The sequence below is a fragment of the Rattus norvegicus genome, chromosome 10, assembly GCF_021556685.1.
Source record: "Rattus norvegicus strain SHRSP/BbbUtx chromosome 10, alternate assembly SHRSP_T2T, whole genome shotgun sequence".
Taxonomy (NCBI): domain Eukaryota; kingdom Metazoa; phylum Chordata; class Mammalia; order Rodentia; family Muridae; genus Rattus; species Rattus norvegicus.
Window position 1 is genome coordinate 108,009,731 of NC_141543.1, and position 17,869 is coordinate 108,027,599.

The following is a 17,869-nucleotide window of genomic DNA, read 5'->3' on the forward strand; positions in this document are numbered from 1 at the left end:
TTGGGAGCCACCATATGGTTGCTGGTATTTGAACTCAGGGCCTCTAGAAGAGCAGCCAGTGCTCTTAACCACTGAGCCATCTCTCCAGCCCTTTTTTTTTTTTTTTCTTTTTTTCCGGAGCTAGGGACCGAACCCAGGGCCTTGCGCTCACGCTCTACCACTGAGCTAAATCCCCAACCCTCTCTCCAGCCCTTTTTATAAATATTATTGCGCCTGAAATGGATGTATATATGTGGACACATAGATGTGCATGCAGACCCAGGGCGTCCTGGATCCCCTAGAACCAGTTACAGAGAACTACCATACAGATGCTGGGAACCAAATCCTGTCTAACCGCCAGGCCATCTCCAGCTACCTTCAAGTCCGATCTCTGCAGTGTTAGCAGCCAGTTATGCCACCACCAAGCAGTCAGCCAAGCGGTTTCAGAGGCCCACTTTTCACACCTGGAGGCCTAGCATCTTCGACTTTCTGATGATACAGAGGATCAAATCTGAGGGCTAGCACTGGCCTGCAACTTAGGTTATCCTGGTCAAGCCTATCAGGAGTCACAGAAACCAACAGGCGGGTGGCATTTTCTAAGTCAGGAACTATGTGCACTACTAGTACTACATGCATATTTGTAATTCCTATATTTGAAACCGGGGGAAAGGAAAATATTAGCTGAAAATATGTCATCTTTAGAATTCAGAAGAACCCCGTGATCAGAGGTCAATGCCATCTGCTGAGCCACCACCTTATGGGATCTGCAGTGCCAGACAAGGCTGGCTGTTAGCAGTTCTAGCCTGTCTGCCCTCCCTAGTACTAGAACTACCCAGTGTGCGCTACCACACCACTGATGGAATTCGGGTCATTGTGCTTCTCTGGTGGGCGCTTCACTGAGATAATTCTCCAGTTCACAACTGCAGGCAGACCCGGAGGGGACTAGTTATCTGTCCATCTTGACTTGTTAAGATCGAACGGCATGGTGCACGCCTCTAATTCCAGCACTTGGAAGGCAGAGGTGGGCCAGCCTGGTCAACAGAGAGGGTTCCAGAGAAAGCCTGTCTTGAAGAAAAACCCACACCAAGTCTCATGAAACTGGGGAGATGGCTCAGAGGGTAAAAAGCACTTGTGATGTAAGCTTGAGAACCCTCAAAATCCATACCAAAGGCCAGGCATGGCTCCACAGGCTGAACCCCAGCGCTGGGGCATCGCATCACAGTCAGCCAGCATCCGGTTCATGTCTTAGAGAACAAAGCACCGGACACCCCACCCTCACAGTGTGTGTGACATGCTTCTCTTCTGCCTACTAGGTTACAGCTTTCTTCTGCCTCCAAGCTAATTACCTTAATGACCCAGTCCTTTGGTCAATTTTCCCCTATGTGGCCCATTAACAGAAGGCAACTTCTTTGTGTGCTTGAAAAAGCCAGTGTGCACAAAGTCCTGATTGTGGGCTGGGAACCTTCCTCATCATTAAGGGATAAAGGAGTGGAGGAAACTTCCCTGGAGTGGAATACAATTAGACAAATAAAAGACTCCTTCCTGGCTGTTAGAACCCATTAGCAAGTCCACTTCCTTTCCTGAGGCCGCCCTCCTCTCTCCCAACTGGAGCAGGCTCAGAGATCCAAGGAGCTCTGCTGTGTTTGCAGAAGGCCTCCACAGTATAGACTGGGACTGGGACTGCAAGTGCAGTCTCTTCAGCAATGCGGCCAACAGCGTCACTGCTCAGTTCAGCTTTTTAGGGACTGCAGACAAGGCTCCATGGTGGAACAGGTGCCCAGTATACAGGAGAACTGCCCAAGTCACACAAATCACACACAGACGTGCCATCAGTGCTCAGGAAGGAAATAGGGCCCGTGGGAGACACATCTGTGATCCACTAGAGCTGTGGACCCTGACCCCTGTTTTGAACCCACTGTTTCTTGCATAGTCTAGGAGGGAGTAGACTGAAGACACTAGGGAGATAAGAAACTTTTATTTGCAGCAACACAGTTCTGAGGGACAGGCTGCTCCGCTCTCATCTGACGAGCTCCGTGAAAGCAGCCGGGGACCCTTCATGTCCAATGGTACAACTGCACGCATCAGTGCCAGGGCCACTCAGCTCCCTGACCAAGCTCAACGCCTCACCTGCCTTCCCCAGAGCAGACACTAGTGAACAAACCAGCGTGGGGACTCAGTCTACAACTGGATGCCTGCTGTGACAGAGCCTGCCTCTTCCGCAGGACGTATTCCCAAATAGGCTGCATTCTGCTGATGGGGGAGAAGGGACTCGGCAGCCTGTCTGCCGGCTGACACTGCTGTGTGCTCCCCTGCAGGTCAAGGCAGCTCGGAGCTAATCATCCACTGTGATGTTCCGGAAGAGGTAAGCCATGGATTCGCCATTATGGATTCTCCGAATCGCCTCAGAAAGAATCAAGCTGATGTCCACAGTCTTTATCTTGGGACACTGTAGTTTCTGAAGCTCGTGAGGGACAGTGTTCGTCACCACCACCTAGTTACAAAGCAACAGGGAATATACAGTCACTCATGTGTGCCAGGAAGTGGCTCTAACATTTAACTTAATGCCCACAGCCCAAGCTCCAAAACAAGACTTTTGCTCAGAGCGGTTTCTGTGGTGAACACGTCACACAGGCGAGAGGAAGGCACTACGTCCCAGTCTCGGTTTTCCTTTTGAGGCAGGGTCTTGATGTGTAACCTAGAATGGGGCTCAACTGCACCTCCTCTCTCAGCTGCTGGGACATCTGCTAAAACACGACTTTACAGACTGAGCGGCCATGGCTCAGAACTTAAGGCCTAGGACGGCTCAGCCCCACCTGACACTTAACTGCCATCAAGGAAGATTTCAATACCATATGTGACTCTAACACCGATACGAAGGTCTGAAACAAACCTCCATGTAAACTCCAATTCCTACACATCCATCTGCCTAGGCGAGGCCGAAGCAGACAGAACATTTTAGCTAGGAACGCAGCCCAGCCAGAGATCAGGCGGGCGCCACAGCAGCCAAGCGGGACTCTGGCTCCACGCTTGGAGAAGTTCCTAACTCTTAAGAGACAAACCTCATCAATGGGGGACTCCTCGATCAGACGGGGAGCTTCAGCAGACAGGATGCCGTGCGTGGCCATGACATAGATCTTGTAAGCACCTCTCTCTTTCAGGGTCTCTGCAGCAGCAACAAAGCTCTCCACATCATCAATGATGTCATCCTGTAAGCAGAGGCAGCTTCAGCCACCCTCTCGCCTGCTGAGAAAGACACATGTCTCTGCTCCCCTTTCACAAAGGCCAGCCTGTTAAAAGCCATGTCTGGCCGAGGGCTGAGCATCCCTGGACTGCAAGTGAATGGGCGAGGCACTGAGGCACTGTACGGGAAGGGTGTGGGCGGAGTGGTGGGGCTCTCTAGACTAGTATGTGTGATATTGCAGCTGAAGCCCTCATGACTGCCAGGGTAGCTTCCCTCCCTCAAACTCCTCAGTTGTCCTGAGAGCCAGCATGACACTTATTTTGTCCCAAGGGAAGCTGCTGCTGCTGGGACCCTCTAATCCAGTGAGGGTGGCCAGCATCCCAGTGCAAAGCCAGGCTGCACCGGACACTTGTCCCCACTCTGGCAATGGGAAAGACTTGTCCTATGGCTCTGAAATGCAGGGGTGATCAAGGGAGCTGGTCTCAGGCACCCAGAACCCCTATGATGAAGGCTGCAGTGCTGAATCTTCCTATGGGAGGAACCAGGCTTTTACATTGTAGGGGAGGAGGTAATTTCTTCCATTTAGGTACTAAATAAATCTCTCTTAAAGGAGACCGAGTAAAAGGCAGGTGGATCCCCTGAAATCCACCATCATGCAGAGACCCACACAGACTGAGTCAGCAGTGTCACCTCTGTGTGTGAACATGAGGAGGCATGGTCATACCACTATGATTGCAATGCGTCCCCCGACGTCTCCGACCACTGTTATTGGTGGCTTCTCTTTGGCCATCATCACTACCAAAACACATCAGAAGAATGAGTTAGTTGGGTAACTGGATAAACAGAACCACAACCCCGTAGCAAGCTACAGCACAGAGGGAACAGCCTTAGTAAGGGCACCAGGCACACACGTGGTAAACATTCATGCACACAAAATAAAAAATAAAGATCACCCGAAGGGTAAATTTGCTCTTTTACTTCACACAGCATGCTTAAAACCGTACCACCCTGCTCTGTGACCAGTATTAAATGTACTGATGAGGTAGTTTATGTCTGCATGGCAGCCATCACAGTATGCAGTCAGTCTGGACAGCCACCTCTTCTCTCATGCGAGACTGACCACATTTGAATGACTGTGATGATCTGTGTCAGGGCTGTCACAACAGAACAGGGAGGGGCCCACAACTCTGACAGGACAGCTGACACACTGACATTCCTGTCAAAGAACTGTAGACAAGCAGCCCAGCTAAGCCCCACAGGACAGAGGTCCAATCAAGGGGAACTGGCCTCACTGTCTGAGAACCCGCTTTAGACACTGCAGCCTTAGTTTTAAACACCAGCTCTCCACACTTCCCTGGAACTCAGGACTGTAAGTACCAGATCACCGTCTTCCCATTCATCCTCGAGCAGAGAGCTAGAGGACTGACCGAGTACAAACCCACAGAGGCAGCAGGAGTGTAGCTCAGGGACAGAGGGCTTGCCCAGCGCCCCTCTAGTCTTGGGCTCCACCTCACATACAACAAATCGGAACGTGTATCATGGCGGTAAGTTGTCATGTGCTGCTTTGAACTCACTGAGAGGCGAGCTCTGGAAGCTTGGTTGTCACCCCCTTACACCCTTTCAGATTTCGGAATGTTTATATCCACATGGTCTCTAAGGTCTGGGAATGAGCTACCCCACTCAACTGTGTGACAAGAAGGAGTATCCCCCCCGCCGCCCCCCAAAAAAGCCAACAGCAACAAAACCAGCTCAAGAACAGAGTGAGAGGACCTAGGTGTGGCCATCTGCAGAGTCACTTTTACCCCTGGGATAAAAACGCATGCAGTGGGGAAGGGACGCAGGAAACCACTATGGAGGGAAGGCTCAATAGGAACTGGAACTGATGCCTCAGCTTCCCTGGTTTCTGCGGGACAATGTGAGCACCCACTTCGATGATGTAATGACTCTCTGTCCGTCCATCTAACCCATCCATCCCTATCTTTTACTTTGGCTTGCTATACATTTAATGAACCCATTCACTGTTACAGTATGGTTATGAGAGGGCTGGGATACAGCGTGCATGCCTGGCGTGCCTGAGCCCCTTCCTGTGTTTTTTAACTCCCAGCACGACATAAACCTAGGACAGCAGTACCAACACCATCTTGATTCTAGTACTAAGGAAGATGAGGCAGCAGGATCAGAAGTTCAAAGTAAACCAGTTACATAGCCAGTCTGAGGCCAGCCTGGGCTACATAGACCCTGTCTTAAACAAACAATACACTCCACCCCCACGCTTTCTGGTCCAATTTTAATATATCTGTCTTTATTTCCCATCAGAACTAGGGCGATCTTTTGAATTTGGGCAGCATGGTGACAGATGACAATGCTAGCACTGAGGGGAAGGCAGAGGACTGAGAATTTCAGGCCAGCCTGGGCACAAATCAAGGCTCTGTCTCAACAGAACTCAGCTCTCGTTTGCCTGTGTGAAGTGGTATGAACTTGTACCTGTGAGAGAGGCCAAGACAAGTGCACTTCAGTTCAAAAGTCAGACCAGGTGGGCAACACAGTGAAAGAGCATCTTAAACAGGGGAACAGGGTGTGGGAGGCTGGGGAGATGGGAGCGATGGCTGAGAATGCTTGCTGGCTGCTCGATCGTGTTGGGATCCAGCACCCACAGTAGACAGCTCACAAATGCCCTTAACTCCAACTCCAAGGGATCCGTCACTCTCTTCTGGCCTCTGCAAGCACCTGCACGTGTAACACACACTGTCTCTGTCTGTCTGTCTCTGTCTGTCTGTCTCTCTGGGGAACAAGGAGGCCAAGCATCGTGCTGCATGCTAGCAGCCCTGCCACTGTCGTTAGGGAGGCTGAAGCAGGAGAACCCCAAGCCCAGCCCTGGCTGCAAAGCCAGACTGAGGTAAACCCAGCAGCAACAACAGAGAAGAGGCCATCTGTCAATGAGCAGGCCCTTCTAACTGAGTCAGGTGAGAAGGAGCCACAGGGAGGCGGCATTCACAGTACACTGCGGACAACGAGGGAAAAAGTAACTTCCCAGTAATGACTGCCAAACTTCATTTTAACCAGACGCCAAGATCAGCATCTGCAGCACTGGGCACATGACGTGTTTCCTGTGGCACTCCAATGGGACACCGTGTGTCTCCTGCACCACTCCTACCAGTGCTCAAATGTGCATCTAAGCACGAGGAGGACAGAAACAAGTCCCAAATACGGGATAGTGTACAAAATAACTGGCTTGTGGGCTCTACGGCTCCAAGGACATCAGAGACTAAGAACGGAAGAGCCATCCTGGATCAAATCAGGGTACAGACACGCCAACTGCATGCAACGTGCAGATACAGATCAGGCCTTGGGCCAAAATCCAAAACCAACAACAAAGACAAAGGTTTTTCCTCTTGCTCCACAGGACGCTGGGGAGTGATAAAGGCCTAGGTTAGGTAACAGAGCTTGGGGAGTCCTGAGCAAGAACCCACCGTTTCCCTTGCACACTAAATACTTAGGGATGAAGGGGCCTCAGTCCCACAGCCTAGGCTCAGATCACGAAGCACACAACAGTGCTGCTCCGTCTGGAGATGCTGGGGAGAGCAGTGCGCACGGGACTTTTTACACCCCGTGTCCAGCACCAAAAATATAAGACCATGAGATCCTCAAAAACCAAAAAAACAAAACTAAAAGCATATTATATATAATATATATAGTATATATATACATATATATATATATATACACACACACACACACGCACTCCTTTTATATAAAAACACCCAACACTAGAAATGAAAGTAAAGCAAGAGTTAACAAATGGGGGGAGCCAGGGGCCCCAAAATCAACCCAGTGTTCCCCCCCCCCCGCTAATCTCTGACCGTTTCTGGGGCAGATTTACGCTCTTTCCTGGAAACACCTAAGCCTCTGCGGTGCACAGCCTCGTCAGGGCCAGGGCGTCTGTGGAAGCGAGCTGCTTGCCCACTTGGGAGTCAGAGCAGCAGTTCAGTCAGGTACCAAGTCCAAGAGCCGCCCTACTATGATAGGTAAGGGTGCCTGGGGGCCAAAACCCAAAACCCACAACCCACACCACCTACCAAAGAACAACCAAAGGCTTTGGACTCCACACCCTCACACATGGCTATGCACTAAAGCCACAAGTGCACACTTACCAGCTGTCCTACCCAGCTGCACACATGTGTGCTGGACACCTACTCTCAACTATTTACAAATGGCTGAACAGCTCAGAGCCCACAATGTACCCAAGACAGTAACTCTCAGCCATTCACACTGGTCAGAACGGTCTTCCGTTTACAAGTAATGGCACAGGGCAAATCTTACAGGGTAGCTCCAGGCCGGGGTGCACAGTGGCGTTCTTGACCATGGGGGGTGAGTGTCGACCGTCATCCATGTCTAGCTCTGTGCACTGAGCTTCTCCGTGGATCACAGCCAGGCCCAGGCGTAGTCTCTCTGCATAGGACTGAGCCCTGAGAAGACAATGGTCGACCATGGTGACATGGGAAGAACGCCCAGCCCACGGCCCCACTCTAGTAATCACAGAGAAAACAGGCATTCAGTCTTTGAGGGGCACAAAGAACTACTTCTATAAACCAGGCCAGAAGATAAACACCTCAAGGGCTACCATTGGAGTCTAGATAATTTGGAGTTTCTCTCCCCAGTATTCCTTAAAGCTATTTCCAGAACTTTGTTCAAGACAATGTTTCAAAATCGGTGGCAGACTGGGGAGGCAGCCTAGTTGGTAGAGCGCTCACTTGGCTTGCGTGGGGTTGTGGGTTTGATTCCCAGCACTACACAGACAGGGTTGAGTGGCTCTCCAGGGGCAGAGGCAGGAGGATCCGGATTTCCAGGTCATCCTCAGCTATGAAGGGAGCCTGAAAACAGACTGGTATACACAAAGGATGCACTGTCTGCAAAAAAAAAAATCTAAACCAGATCACTGCCCAAGTGTTCACAGGTCACTGTTTCCTGAAGACCTGAAGAATTCTAAGCTGAGTAGCACGGTGTGGGGGTGCCTGTGATGTTTGGAGTGTAGAGAGGAGAGGCTGCTGAGAGGATCTGAATGAGGCAGGGAAAGCAGAGCCCATGAGCTCTTACTGGCCACATTGTGACAGCCCCGATTCCCAACCTACTTCTGAGAATTGCTGGGAATACTTACCTTTTTGCAGCATCAGGAGACTTAGCTACAATGACTGCATTTCTGTAATTTGGAATCTAGATTTGGAGGAAAAATAAAAATACTGAAGCATTATTTAAAAAAAAACAAAAAAACAAACCACCTAAGTCTGGACCTAGGCCTAAGACTTTTCTTCTAGTACTGTGCTGGCGTTCACGAGGACATTCCATCACCATCAGATCATCGATGAAGAAGCAGTGCTACCTCAGGATAACAGAAATGCCACACAAGTCATTCTAGAAACCATGAGCATAAACGTGCTTAGAAGGAAATGTACTTTTCGATTTTTAGCGTCTCTGCAAACATGGCCCTCCGTAACCAATGCTGAGCCTATCTGGCTGTGGCAGGCAGAGCCTCAGGGAGAGCTCTTGAGCAACCTGACGCCAGGGAAAACTAACTACGTGTGTTTGAGGACACGTGGGTGTGCTGCTGGCTCCTCACTTCTTCCTGGATATACTGGAGCAGGAAAGGTGAGGCTCTAAGGTTGTCCACGGGGAAGCAGAAAAAGCCTTGTATTTCCTTTTGGTGAAGATCCATAGTGATAATGTGAGTTAGACCTGAAATTTTAAAACAAAAAATTACAAAGGTCTCCCTACAAGCCAGTGGCCACAGTGGACACAAACTAGATGCTCAACCCTGCTCCTCTCAGAAGACTGAAGGCAGGGTACTGTGAACTAGGGGCACAAATTCTACCGTTAGCCTTCACAGCACGGCATGGAGCAGAGTCCGGCCTAATGCTGAAGAGCTAGGGATGGACACAGCTGACAGGGTGTGCCTTCCGCACTGCCATCTGCGCAGTCAAAAGTGAAGAGTCAGACAGAGGCCAGAACAGGACCAGGGAGTGAATACGAAGTGGTGGTAGGAATAAAACAGGAGGGCCTTCATGAAAGAATAAAAAAGCAATTGCCAGAGACACAGCTACCTCAAAAGGAAACAGCAGCAAAGCAACCTAAGGAGAGAGACTCACAGTAAAAGTGTAAGACACTGAGGCTTCCAGTGGAAAGATGGTGTGACAGCGTCTTGGAGAAAAGGGACACTAGAAACTCTGTAGGTATTCAAAGGTCACCAATCTGGCGGAGCAGAGAACCAGCGCTCTAATGGATGTCAGACAGGGAAGCCTCAGTCACCGTCCAGTGCTCATTTGCTGTCTATTTCATGGTCAGGATACATGCACTGCTCTACAGGGCACTAAAGCGTAAGCCGCTGCACACAGGCAGCAAGGGCTGGGGAGGGTAAAGAAAGAAACACCTAAAGGAGCGCTCTGACCAATGAACACAGTGACCTAACTCAGGTAAACAGTGAAGTCACTTAAAATACAGACGACAAGATGACACAAGGAAATACCACAATAACGGGTCAGAGAAGACGCTGAAGCAGGTCCCTCTAGAGACAGAGGGGACACTAACAATGTCATACCTCAGCCCATATAACCCTTCCAAACAATGTCAAAGTTAAGATGTCTTTAGTGAAAAGAAACAGGTCCCAAGGCAGACACCGGGAGGAGGCTGCCTGCGCCGGGGAGAGACCACGTCTCGAGCTGGGACCCAGGGCCTCTGTTCACTCACCAGCTTTTGCCAGCATGGATGCCAGGAGCTTGCACACAATGGAGCCCCTCTTCCTCATCTTGCTTTGTTTGCTGTAGGGGAAGTAGGGGATGACACCGATGATATTCCTGGCACAGGCAGTCTTCAGGGCGTACGCCATGATCAGCAGCTCCATCACGGCCGTATTCACATCTCTAAAACAGTAAAACCTCGTGTCCTGGAGTGAAACCTCTGCACTAGCAACACCACCAACCAGCAAAGCCCTCAGCTTCACCACTTGGCAGGGCAAGCATAGCAACCCCCCTTCTGGCTGGCTCAGCTATAGCTTTCAGATGTGGCTGCTCAAACCCACAGCAGTGACCCCTCACTCTCATCTTGGTCCCTCCAGCAACCAGTAACCTGACATTTGCTGTCACGCGGCCAGGGGTACAGATATAGGCCACAGCTGTCATTGACAGGAAGCATTTTGTCTTACTGGGGGAGAAGGTGGGAGGGAGTGGGGAAGTCTTGGAACATCTCACAGCTTGAAACATTCCTGACAGAGACAAGAGAAGGAAGCGTGACCCTGAAAGATATCTGAGGAAGGCAGTCCCTGTGGGGACAGGGGCTTCTCAAGCTCTTGTCCCCACCCTCTCGCAGATGCACCTCATTCTCACATACCCTCTCCTCTGGGGCCCAGGCTTTCCAGATAGTTCTAGAGCAGACAAGTGGGGGTGAGGCTACCTACACTACAGAAGAGTGCAAGCCTCACCACCCAGAACATCGGTGTAATTTGCAAGGCACTCAGCCCGTCCCCATCTCCCCTCTGCCTGAGTCGGGGCTTTCTACATTGCCAGGCAGACCTGGAGCCCACTGTACAGACCAGGCTGGCTGCCTGCCTCTCTAAGTCATTTTATCTTACTCACTTCAACATTAAACTCATAAAACTCCCAACCTCAAAGTATTCTAATAGCTCTATTAGAAATAAGACAATCACAATTTCTAGAGACTAGTGGAAGCAAAGAGGTTTTTTTTTTTTTGGGGGGGGGGAGCTGGGGACCGAACCCAGGGCCTTGCACTTGCTACTCAAGCGCTCTACCACTGAGCCAAATCCCCAATCCTGCAAATCGGTTTTTAACACACAATTCTGTATCGGAGCCAGGCACGGTATGCACACTTTAATTCCAGCACTGGGAGGTGGAGGCAAGTGATCTTTGTGAGTTCAAGGCCAGTCTGATCTACACGAAGAGTTCTTGAACAGTAATAGGTGTTGAAACCCTGTTTCCAAAAAGAGAAAACCCCTAAACAAACAAGACAGTAAATAAATAAATAAAAACAGACTTTTTTAGGGGGCTTTGTATATATCTTTTACTTTTTATTATTTCATTTGTTTACACTTCAAATAATATCCCCTTTCCCTGCTCCCTCTCCCCTTAGGTGCTCTCCTCCACCCACTTACTCACTCAATAAAACATCCTGAGAGGTGGGGACAGAGAGGGACACAAGCAGGGCCTGGAGAGATGGCTCAGGGGTTAAGAGCACTGCCTGCCCTTGCAGAGGACCCAGCTTCAGTTCCCAGCAAGCACATGGCAGCTCACAACTGTCTATAACTCCTGTTCCAGGGTCTGACTCCCTCACACATACAGGCAAAACACCAATGTATATAAGACAAAAATAGATGAACTAGAAAGGAAAAGAAAGGAACACAGACAGAGAAAACGCAAAGATGGCTGACATGCTGACATGGTGAATTTTCTTATAACCCACTCAATAAAGAAACACTCCTGCCTCTTTCTCATAGCTGGACTTGTTCCTTCACCAGGTCACCCATCAGCTTTTCAGGATGCAGAGTCTTATCAAATGAGCACTTGGGACTGGAACTGCCCTGCCTCCCAGCTCTGACCCTGGACTCAGTCACGTAGCTGATTACCTGTAACTTCCTAGGTTCCAAGACAAGCAGGTACCAACTGACACCGGGAGGGAAGTGGAACTCCAGTGACTCCCATCAGCTGTCAAGCACACCTCACAATGACAACAACCCCCTAATAACCAATAATCTATTTCTTACATCTGTGATAACCACTATAGGAACCTAGATTGAAATGCATCGCTCTGGGAGCCAGACGTGGTACACATCTTTAATCCCAGCACTCAGGAGGCAGAGGTAGGCAAATCTCTGTATGTTCCAGGCCATCCTGGTCTACCCTGTCTCAAAAGTCAAAACCAAAACAAACAAACCCAACCCCAAAACAAATAAAAGCTGTCTTCCTGGCTCAGCAGTGTTTCTGTCCTGGCAGGAGACCTAAGTGCAGCTTTCGGCACCCAATTCTCCAGAAGACCCAATGCCCTGCGTGGTCTGAGGGCACTGCACACACACAGTAATGTATCTGAAACCCAAAACAAAACCAGTTTTTCAGAGGGCAGGGATGATGGACTTGAGGGCTCATCTTCAACTTGGACCCTGGGTGAGTTATTTCTTTTCTGAGGTAAGCTGGAGCATTTGTCGGCTTCCGACTCCACAGCAGCAATGCCCGAGGTTGGCATATGTTGGTCCACGCTTCCAAGGCACTTGGGGTTCTCCATCTCAAGGGCAGGCCAGAGCACACTGGGTCACTCTTGCCACAGGCATTTCTGCCAAGCGGCAGACATGAGTCAAGTAGCACTGTTCCTATACACTTCTGCTCTGAGCGCTTCAGTGGAGAGGTGCCGTTCCCAGACGGCCCACACTGACCTGCCCGGTGAACTCGAATGTTAAGCTGGATGCACACACAACACCAGAAGGACAGACAGCAGGTAATGACATGAAGCCTGAGCCCAGGCCCCACAGCAGATGTCACACACTTCGTGGCCTCACACCAGATCTCAACACCAAGAACACAGTCGAGCTGGAATCATTTTGTGGATTCCAGAAGAGCTGTTTGTTTAGCTGGTCTTGCTCAAGCGTGCATCATACACAACTGCCTGATGCAGAGTCCACCAAGGGACGGACTAGACAATAAGAAGCGACTTCTGAGAGCCTGACTTCAGGATTTACCCATCTCCTCCTACATAAAGATTTGTATGTTCCATTTTTTTCCTCTACCCAGTAATCTACACCAAGAATTCAATGCCCACGGTCAAGCATGGTGATATGATAATACACTTTTTTTTTTAAAAAACAAATCTTCTTTTTAAAGATTTATTTATTTCATGTATGTGAGTACACTGTAGCTGTCTTCAGACACACCAGAAGAGGGCATAAGATCCTATTAGAGATGGTTGTGAGCTACCATGTGGTTGCTGGGATTTGAACTCAGGACCTCTGGAAGAGCAGTCAGAGCTCTTAACTGCTGAGACCACTGAGCCATCTCTCCAACCTGGTGATACACTTTTTTGGTTCTTCCTCCACCCCCCCCCCCTGAGGACCAAACCCAGGGCCTTGCGCTTCCTAGGTAAGTGCTCTACCACAGAGCTAAATCCCCAACCCCTAGTGATACACTTTTAATCCTAGCTCTCAGGAGGCAGAAATCTTTTCTTTGAGTTTGAGGGCAGTCCAGTCTATAGAGCAAGCTCCAGGTAGCCAGGTCTAAGGAGACCCCATCTCAAAGACAAAACAAAAAGAATTCAACATCCTCTGGCCCTCTGTGGCTATTGGTCAGGAAAGGGAGAATGGGGCCTTTGTCATGCAGATTCATCCTTTGCTGGGGTAGCAGACAAATTGGACACAGGGGCTGTTTTGTGGCTAGCAGGGTTTAGAGACTTGGCAGGCAGCCTCAGCTTTGTCAGTTGAGAATGCTCTTGTAGTCACTGTTTAAGTAGGACAAGCTTAACTTCTACCAGCGATTTTTCTTTCTTCAGGGTAATTATACTCTGCATTAGACTCAGCTCTGACTGCCTTATCATTTTCAATAAACAAAACTTAATGTGGGATAGGGAAATACGACACAATATACACAATTAACCTGCTTGTACCTGCAAACGCTAGGACACAGTGATGGGGCATTGCCTACCCCAACTCATTAGTCACAGCAATAGCCCTATGTGGATTCCACTCAGGCTTTTCAATCTTTCCGTAAGGCCAGCCTGTGCTCAAACAAACAAACCAACCAACCCTCCTGACTGGGTGGAGGTGGTTCAGGCCTTTAATTCCAGCACTCTGGAGGCAGAGGTAGGTAGAGCTCTGAGTTTAAGGCTAGTCTGGTCTACAAAGTGAATTCCAGGATAGAGCCCAGGCTACACGGAGACACCCTGCCTTGAAAAACAAAAAAAGAAAAACAACAACAACAACAAAAAAAAAAAAAAACCACAATACACTGGAGTAGTAAATAAGTGAGAAATAGATATTTTGTTCAGATGTCAGTCTCACCCCTCCCAACACATCATGAAAGCAAGACACTAATTCCTGTCCTAACAGCCATGCTTGAATGGTCTCTCATCAGTAGGGAGGCTGCCCAGAAGCTCCCCATGCTGCCCATGTTATCTGCTGTACCTAAATCAACAGGCTCTCCAATCTTAGCTCCTCCCCCAAGCCTCAAGGACAATTTGGAAAACCCAGATACATAACAAAGGTACCCAGAAGAGTAGCTCGTGGCTGGCACAACCTGGCACAACCGTCTTCCCCAAGGCAGGCAGCTTGTCTTTTCCCTGAGAAGGGCAAACTAAAGCGGATGCTCGAACCCCAACTTGTACTGCAGCCCAAGGCTTAGTGACACAAGATTTCCCACATTCTTCTTTCCAGGATACAGCCCCTCCTGCCATCACAAAATCGGCGAGGCCAGTCTCTGAGGCCAGCTAAGAGACTGCCGCCTGGGTGTGTCTTTGAATTTGGAGGAGGATTAGTGAAAAAGCTGGTCCCCCTGGGACTAAAACGCCAGAGACTGTCCTTCTCCACCCTCAGACAAGCGCAAAGATTCAGGTACTCTAAGGTGGCTGCTGAGGACCTCGGGTTTTCTGAAAACTACCTCTTAGCTCCTGAGGAACTCTAGCACTGAGAGGAAAGAGATGGCAATGCTCTTTGCCAAAGGATAGACTGAGGAGGCCCCGGGGAATAAAGCCTCTCTAATCACTGTTGTTTAAAAAAAGGCCTGAGTGGGCAGGAAGCACAAACTTTTGAGGGAAGACATTACTGGGCAGATGTTGTTGTAAAACTATTTAAAAAAAAATCAAATGCTGTCTTTTATCCCCCACTAGGTCCGGCACTGCAGTGCCCCATGATACCTGATAGATATCTTAAGTCTCAGGCAGCAAAGCCTCTCACTTGCTTTGCTCCATCCCATATCACACTACCGAAGGCCTCTCTCTGAGCCTGACAGCAATCTCTCTACCCATCTAGTTCCCAAGATAGGTTTCCATGTCAGAATCACACATCCCAACTCTGTGGCATCCCACACACTCTCCCAAATTTAATTCTCCACAAGAACACACAACAATGCCTTTGATCCAACTGATAAGATATAACTGCCCACCTAAACATACAAAGCCCTATACACATCCATCCCTTAAGAACATTCGTAACAACCTGTAAATACACAATCTTCACTTCAGCTTCCATGTTCTCTCTGTTCCTCCTCTATCCTCCTCTTCCCTTAAACTTTTCTTCGGCCCACCCTTCCTTCTCGTCCAATGACGGGCCTTGTTCTATCCTGTACCTGTCTCACCTGTGACACCATCCACAGGTAGAGGAAGCATAAGAAAAGTAAGGAACTGGAAGAAAACACTTCTGGGTGGGCTGTTAATAATTCTGTAAGGTTCAAAGTCAGCAGTCTGGTGGGGACTGGAAAAGGGAGTTGGAACACCAGACAATATTAGGCACCTGGTAAGAGGCTTCCTTTAAAATGCAAAGTACAGCATCAAAATCCAGCAGTTGGAGAATAATACCAGACTCTGCTCGCAGGAGGGGACTTAGGTAAAACAACCCTGGGCTTAACACAACTACACGTGTCCAGTGAGGTAGCTTAGTACATCCCACACTTCCTAACTTGCCGGTGCCCGTCCAGTGCTAGAGGAAGAAAAGACAGGACCGCACAGGCCACAGGCCGCTGCCTGTGGGTTCTAGCCAGCCCCTCAGATCCTCTCTTCTCATTTGTGTAAGTGCCCCACTGAGCTGTCACCTTCTTTCTCACTTTAAAGAGTAGTCATTTTTATTCATATGCATTGGTGTTTTGCCTGCATCTGTGTGAAGGTGTCAGATCTCAGAGTTACAGACAGTTGTAAGGGGAGGTTCTGATGCCAACATCCTGTTCCCCAATTGGTTCTTGATTTGTCAGTAAAGAAGGTGGGAGTGGGGTGGCAAATGCTGGCTGGGTGGAAGGTACAGGGAAAGGAAAGAGAGGGTTTTCTGCCATTGTTTGAAGGAGGAAGATCGCAGCAATCATGTAAGGCCTGGAGGGGGGGGGGGGCAGGGCCTGTGCCCTCCACTACAGGTAAGTGGTCAAGGATGTTTGGCAGGGCTAGGTGAGACTAGTTACTAAATTTAGGGGAGGAGAGACAGAGACAATAAATTGGCAAGAGCTCACTCTTCCAGCAGGAGGTACCTGCGCCACGCAACTGTGCCATGGCAACCGTAAAATAACAAGCCGTGCATAGCCTTTATCCTCGGATTCCAGGGTAAAGGTGGGCAAACAAAAGGGAAGCCAGGAGGGGCCAGAGCTCAGTCCAATCACAGGCAAAGGTGATGATTTTAAAACTAAACACTACAGTTATGTGAAGCAGAAACTTGTAGTTCTTTGGAAAGTCAGTTATGTCTAGTGACGGTTTGCTGGGGCACAGAGGTGAAAGGACGTCTTGCTAAAGCAGACACAGGAAAGATTGTTTTCCTGAAGCGGACACAGTGAAAGGATGTTTGTATAGAGCAGACACGTGAAAGGAGGCTTGATGGGGTTGGGGATTTAGCTCAGTGGTAGAGCGCTTGCCTAGCAAGCACAAGGCCCTGGGTTCGGTCCCCAGCTCCGAAAAAAAGGAAAAAAAAAAAAAAAAAGAAAGAAAGGAAGGAAGAAAGAAAGGAAGGAAGGAAGAAAGGAGGTTTGATGAAGGAGTATAAATATGACCCCACAGACAGTGGAGGACATGCCGAGCCTTGGTTTGCTTTGCTCCGCCTCTCTATTCTTCGCTAAAGAGTACACGTACTGGTTTTGGTTTGTCTTACATAGCGTTGTTGAGCTCAACTTGTAATAACACCACCACTGAGAGAAGAAACTCGCCCAAGAACTGCTCAAGATTCCTGCAGTGGCTTGCCGCTCCTGTAGCTTCACCTCAGGCCGGTTGGTTGAACTACAGCTTCGTGGTGTCTGCTTGCTGAAAGGACTGGACTGTAGCTGCTAAGTTGTATTTGGGGTTTGCTACAGGACTGAGCTGCTGCCCAAGAAGATCGAGCTCACCCCAAAGAACTACTGAACAGACCTACTTCCCCCATGTCCTAAGAACTTTTCTACTACCTCTGCTGGGAGGTGGGCTAGAGAGGTTGAACCCTTATTAAAAGTAAGTTGTCAAAAATTTATACCTACAGCTATGAGCTGCCATGTGTGTGCTCGGAATAGAACCTGGGTCCATCCGGGAGAAGCAGTCAGTGTCTTAACTGCTGAGCCATTTTTCCAACCCTCTTTCTTACTCTCACAGTGCAGGTCAAAACCATTTGAACAGGGTCAGTGGGCTGGCTCAGTGAGTAAAGACACTTGCTGCCAATTCTGATGGCTGAGGGTTAGATCCACTCCTAAGACTCAGGTAAAAAACAGCAGGAGAGAACTAACCCCCAAGTTGTTCTTTCTTCTCATGTGCATGGCACCCAAAAATCCACCTCCAATAAATAAATACATGTAAAAGAAAAAACAAGGTTTTTTGTTTGTTTTCAAGCCAAGAGTCTCACTCCACAGACTTGGCTGGCCTCAGACTCCCACGAGTGTTAGCATTAAGTGTGTGCCACCACACTTGGCATTTCTTCACTTTCTGAGTGAGGCAAGTCTCGCTACTCTGCCCAGTCTGGCCTTCAACTGGGTCTGTACCCCAAGCAGACCTTGAACAAACTATGGACATTGACCC

General features: G+C 49.2%; 1 protein-coding gene across 7 annotated transcripts in view; it reads right to left on the minus strand.

The window, feature by feature from the left end:
• Window positions 1–1,935: 1,935 nt before the first annotated feature.
• Window positions 1,936–17,869, minus strand: part of Prpsap1 (phosphoribosyl pyrophosphate synthetase-associated protein 1) — a 50,203-nt gene continuing 34,269 nt past the window's right edge. For all 7 annotated transcript variants that reach the window (XM_087574161.1, XM_087574162.1, NM_022545.3 and 4 more), the window contains 7 exons: window positions 9,899–10,071; window positions 8,775–8,890; window positions 8,316–8,371; window positions 7,481–7,626; window positions 3,885–3,955; window positions 3,039–3,185; window positions 1,936–2,470 (listed from right to left, as the gene is read on the minus strand). In XM_087574161.1, the coding sequence (XP_087430287.1) occupies window positions 2,312–2,470; window positions 3,039–3,185; window positions 3,885–3,955; window positions 7,481–7,626; window positions 8,316–8,371; window positions 8,775–8,890; window positions 9,899–10,052 (849 nt within the window). In that variant the 5' untranslated portion in view covers window positions 10,053–10,071 and the 3' untranslated portion in view covers window positions 1,936–2,311. The remainder of the gene's footprint in view (window positions 2,471–3,038; window positions 3,186–3,884; window positions 3,956–7,480; window positions 7,627–8,315; window positions 8,372–8,774; window positions 8,891–9,898; window positions 10,072–17,869) is intronic.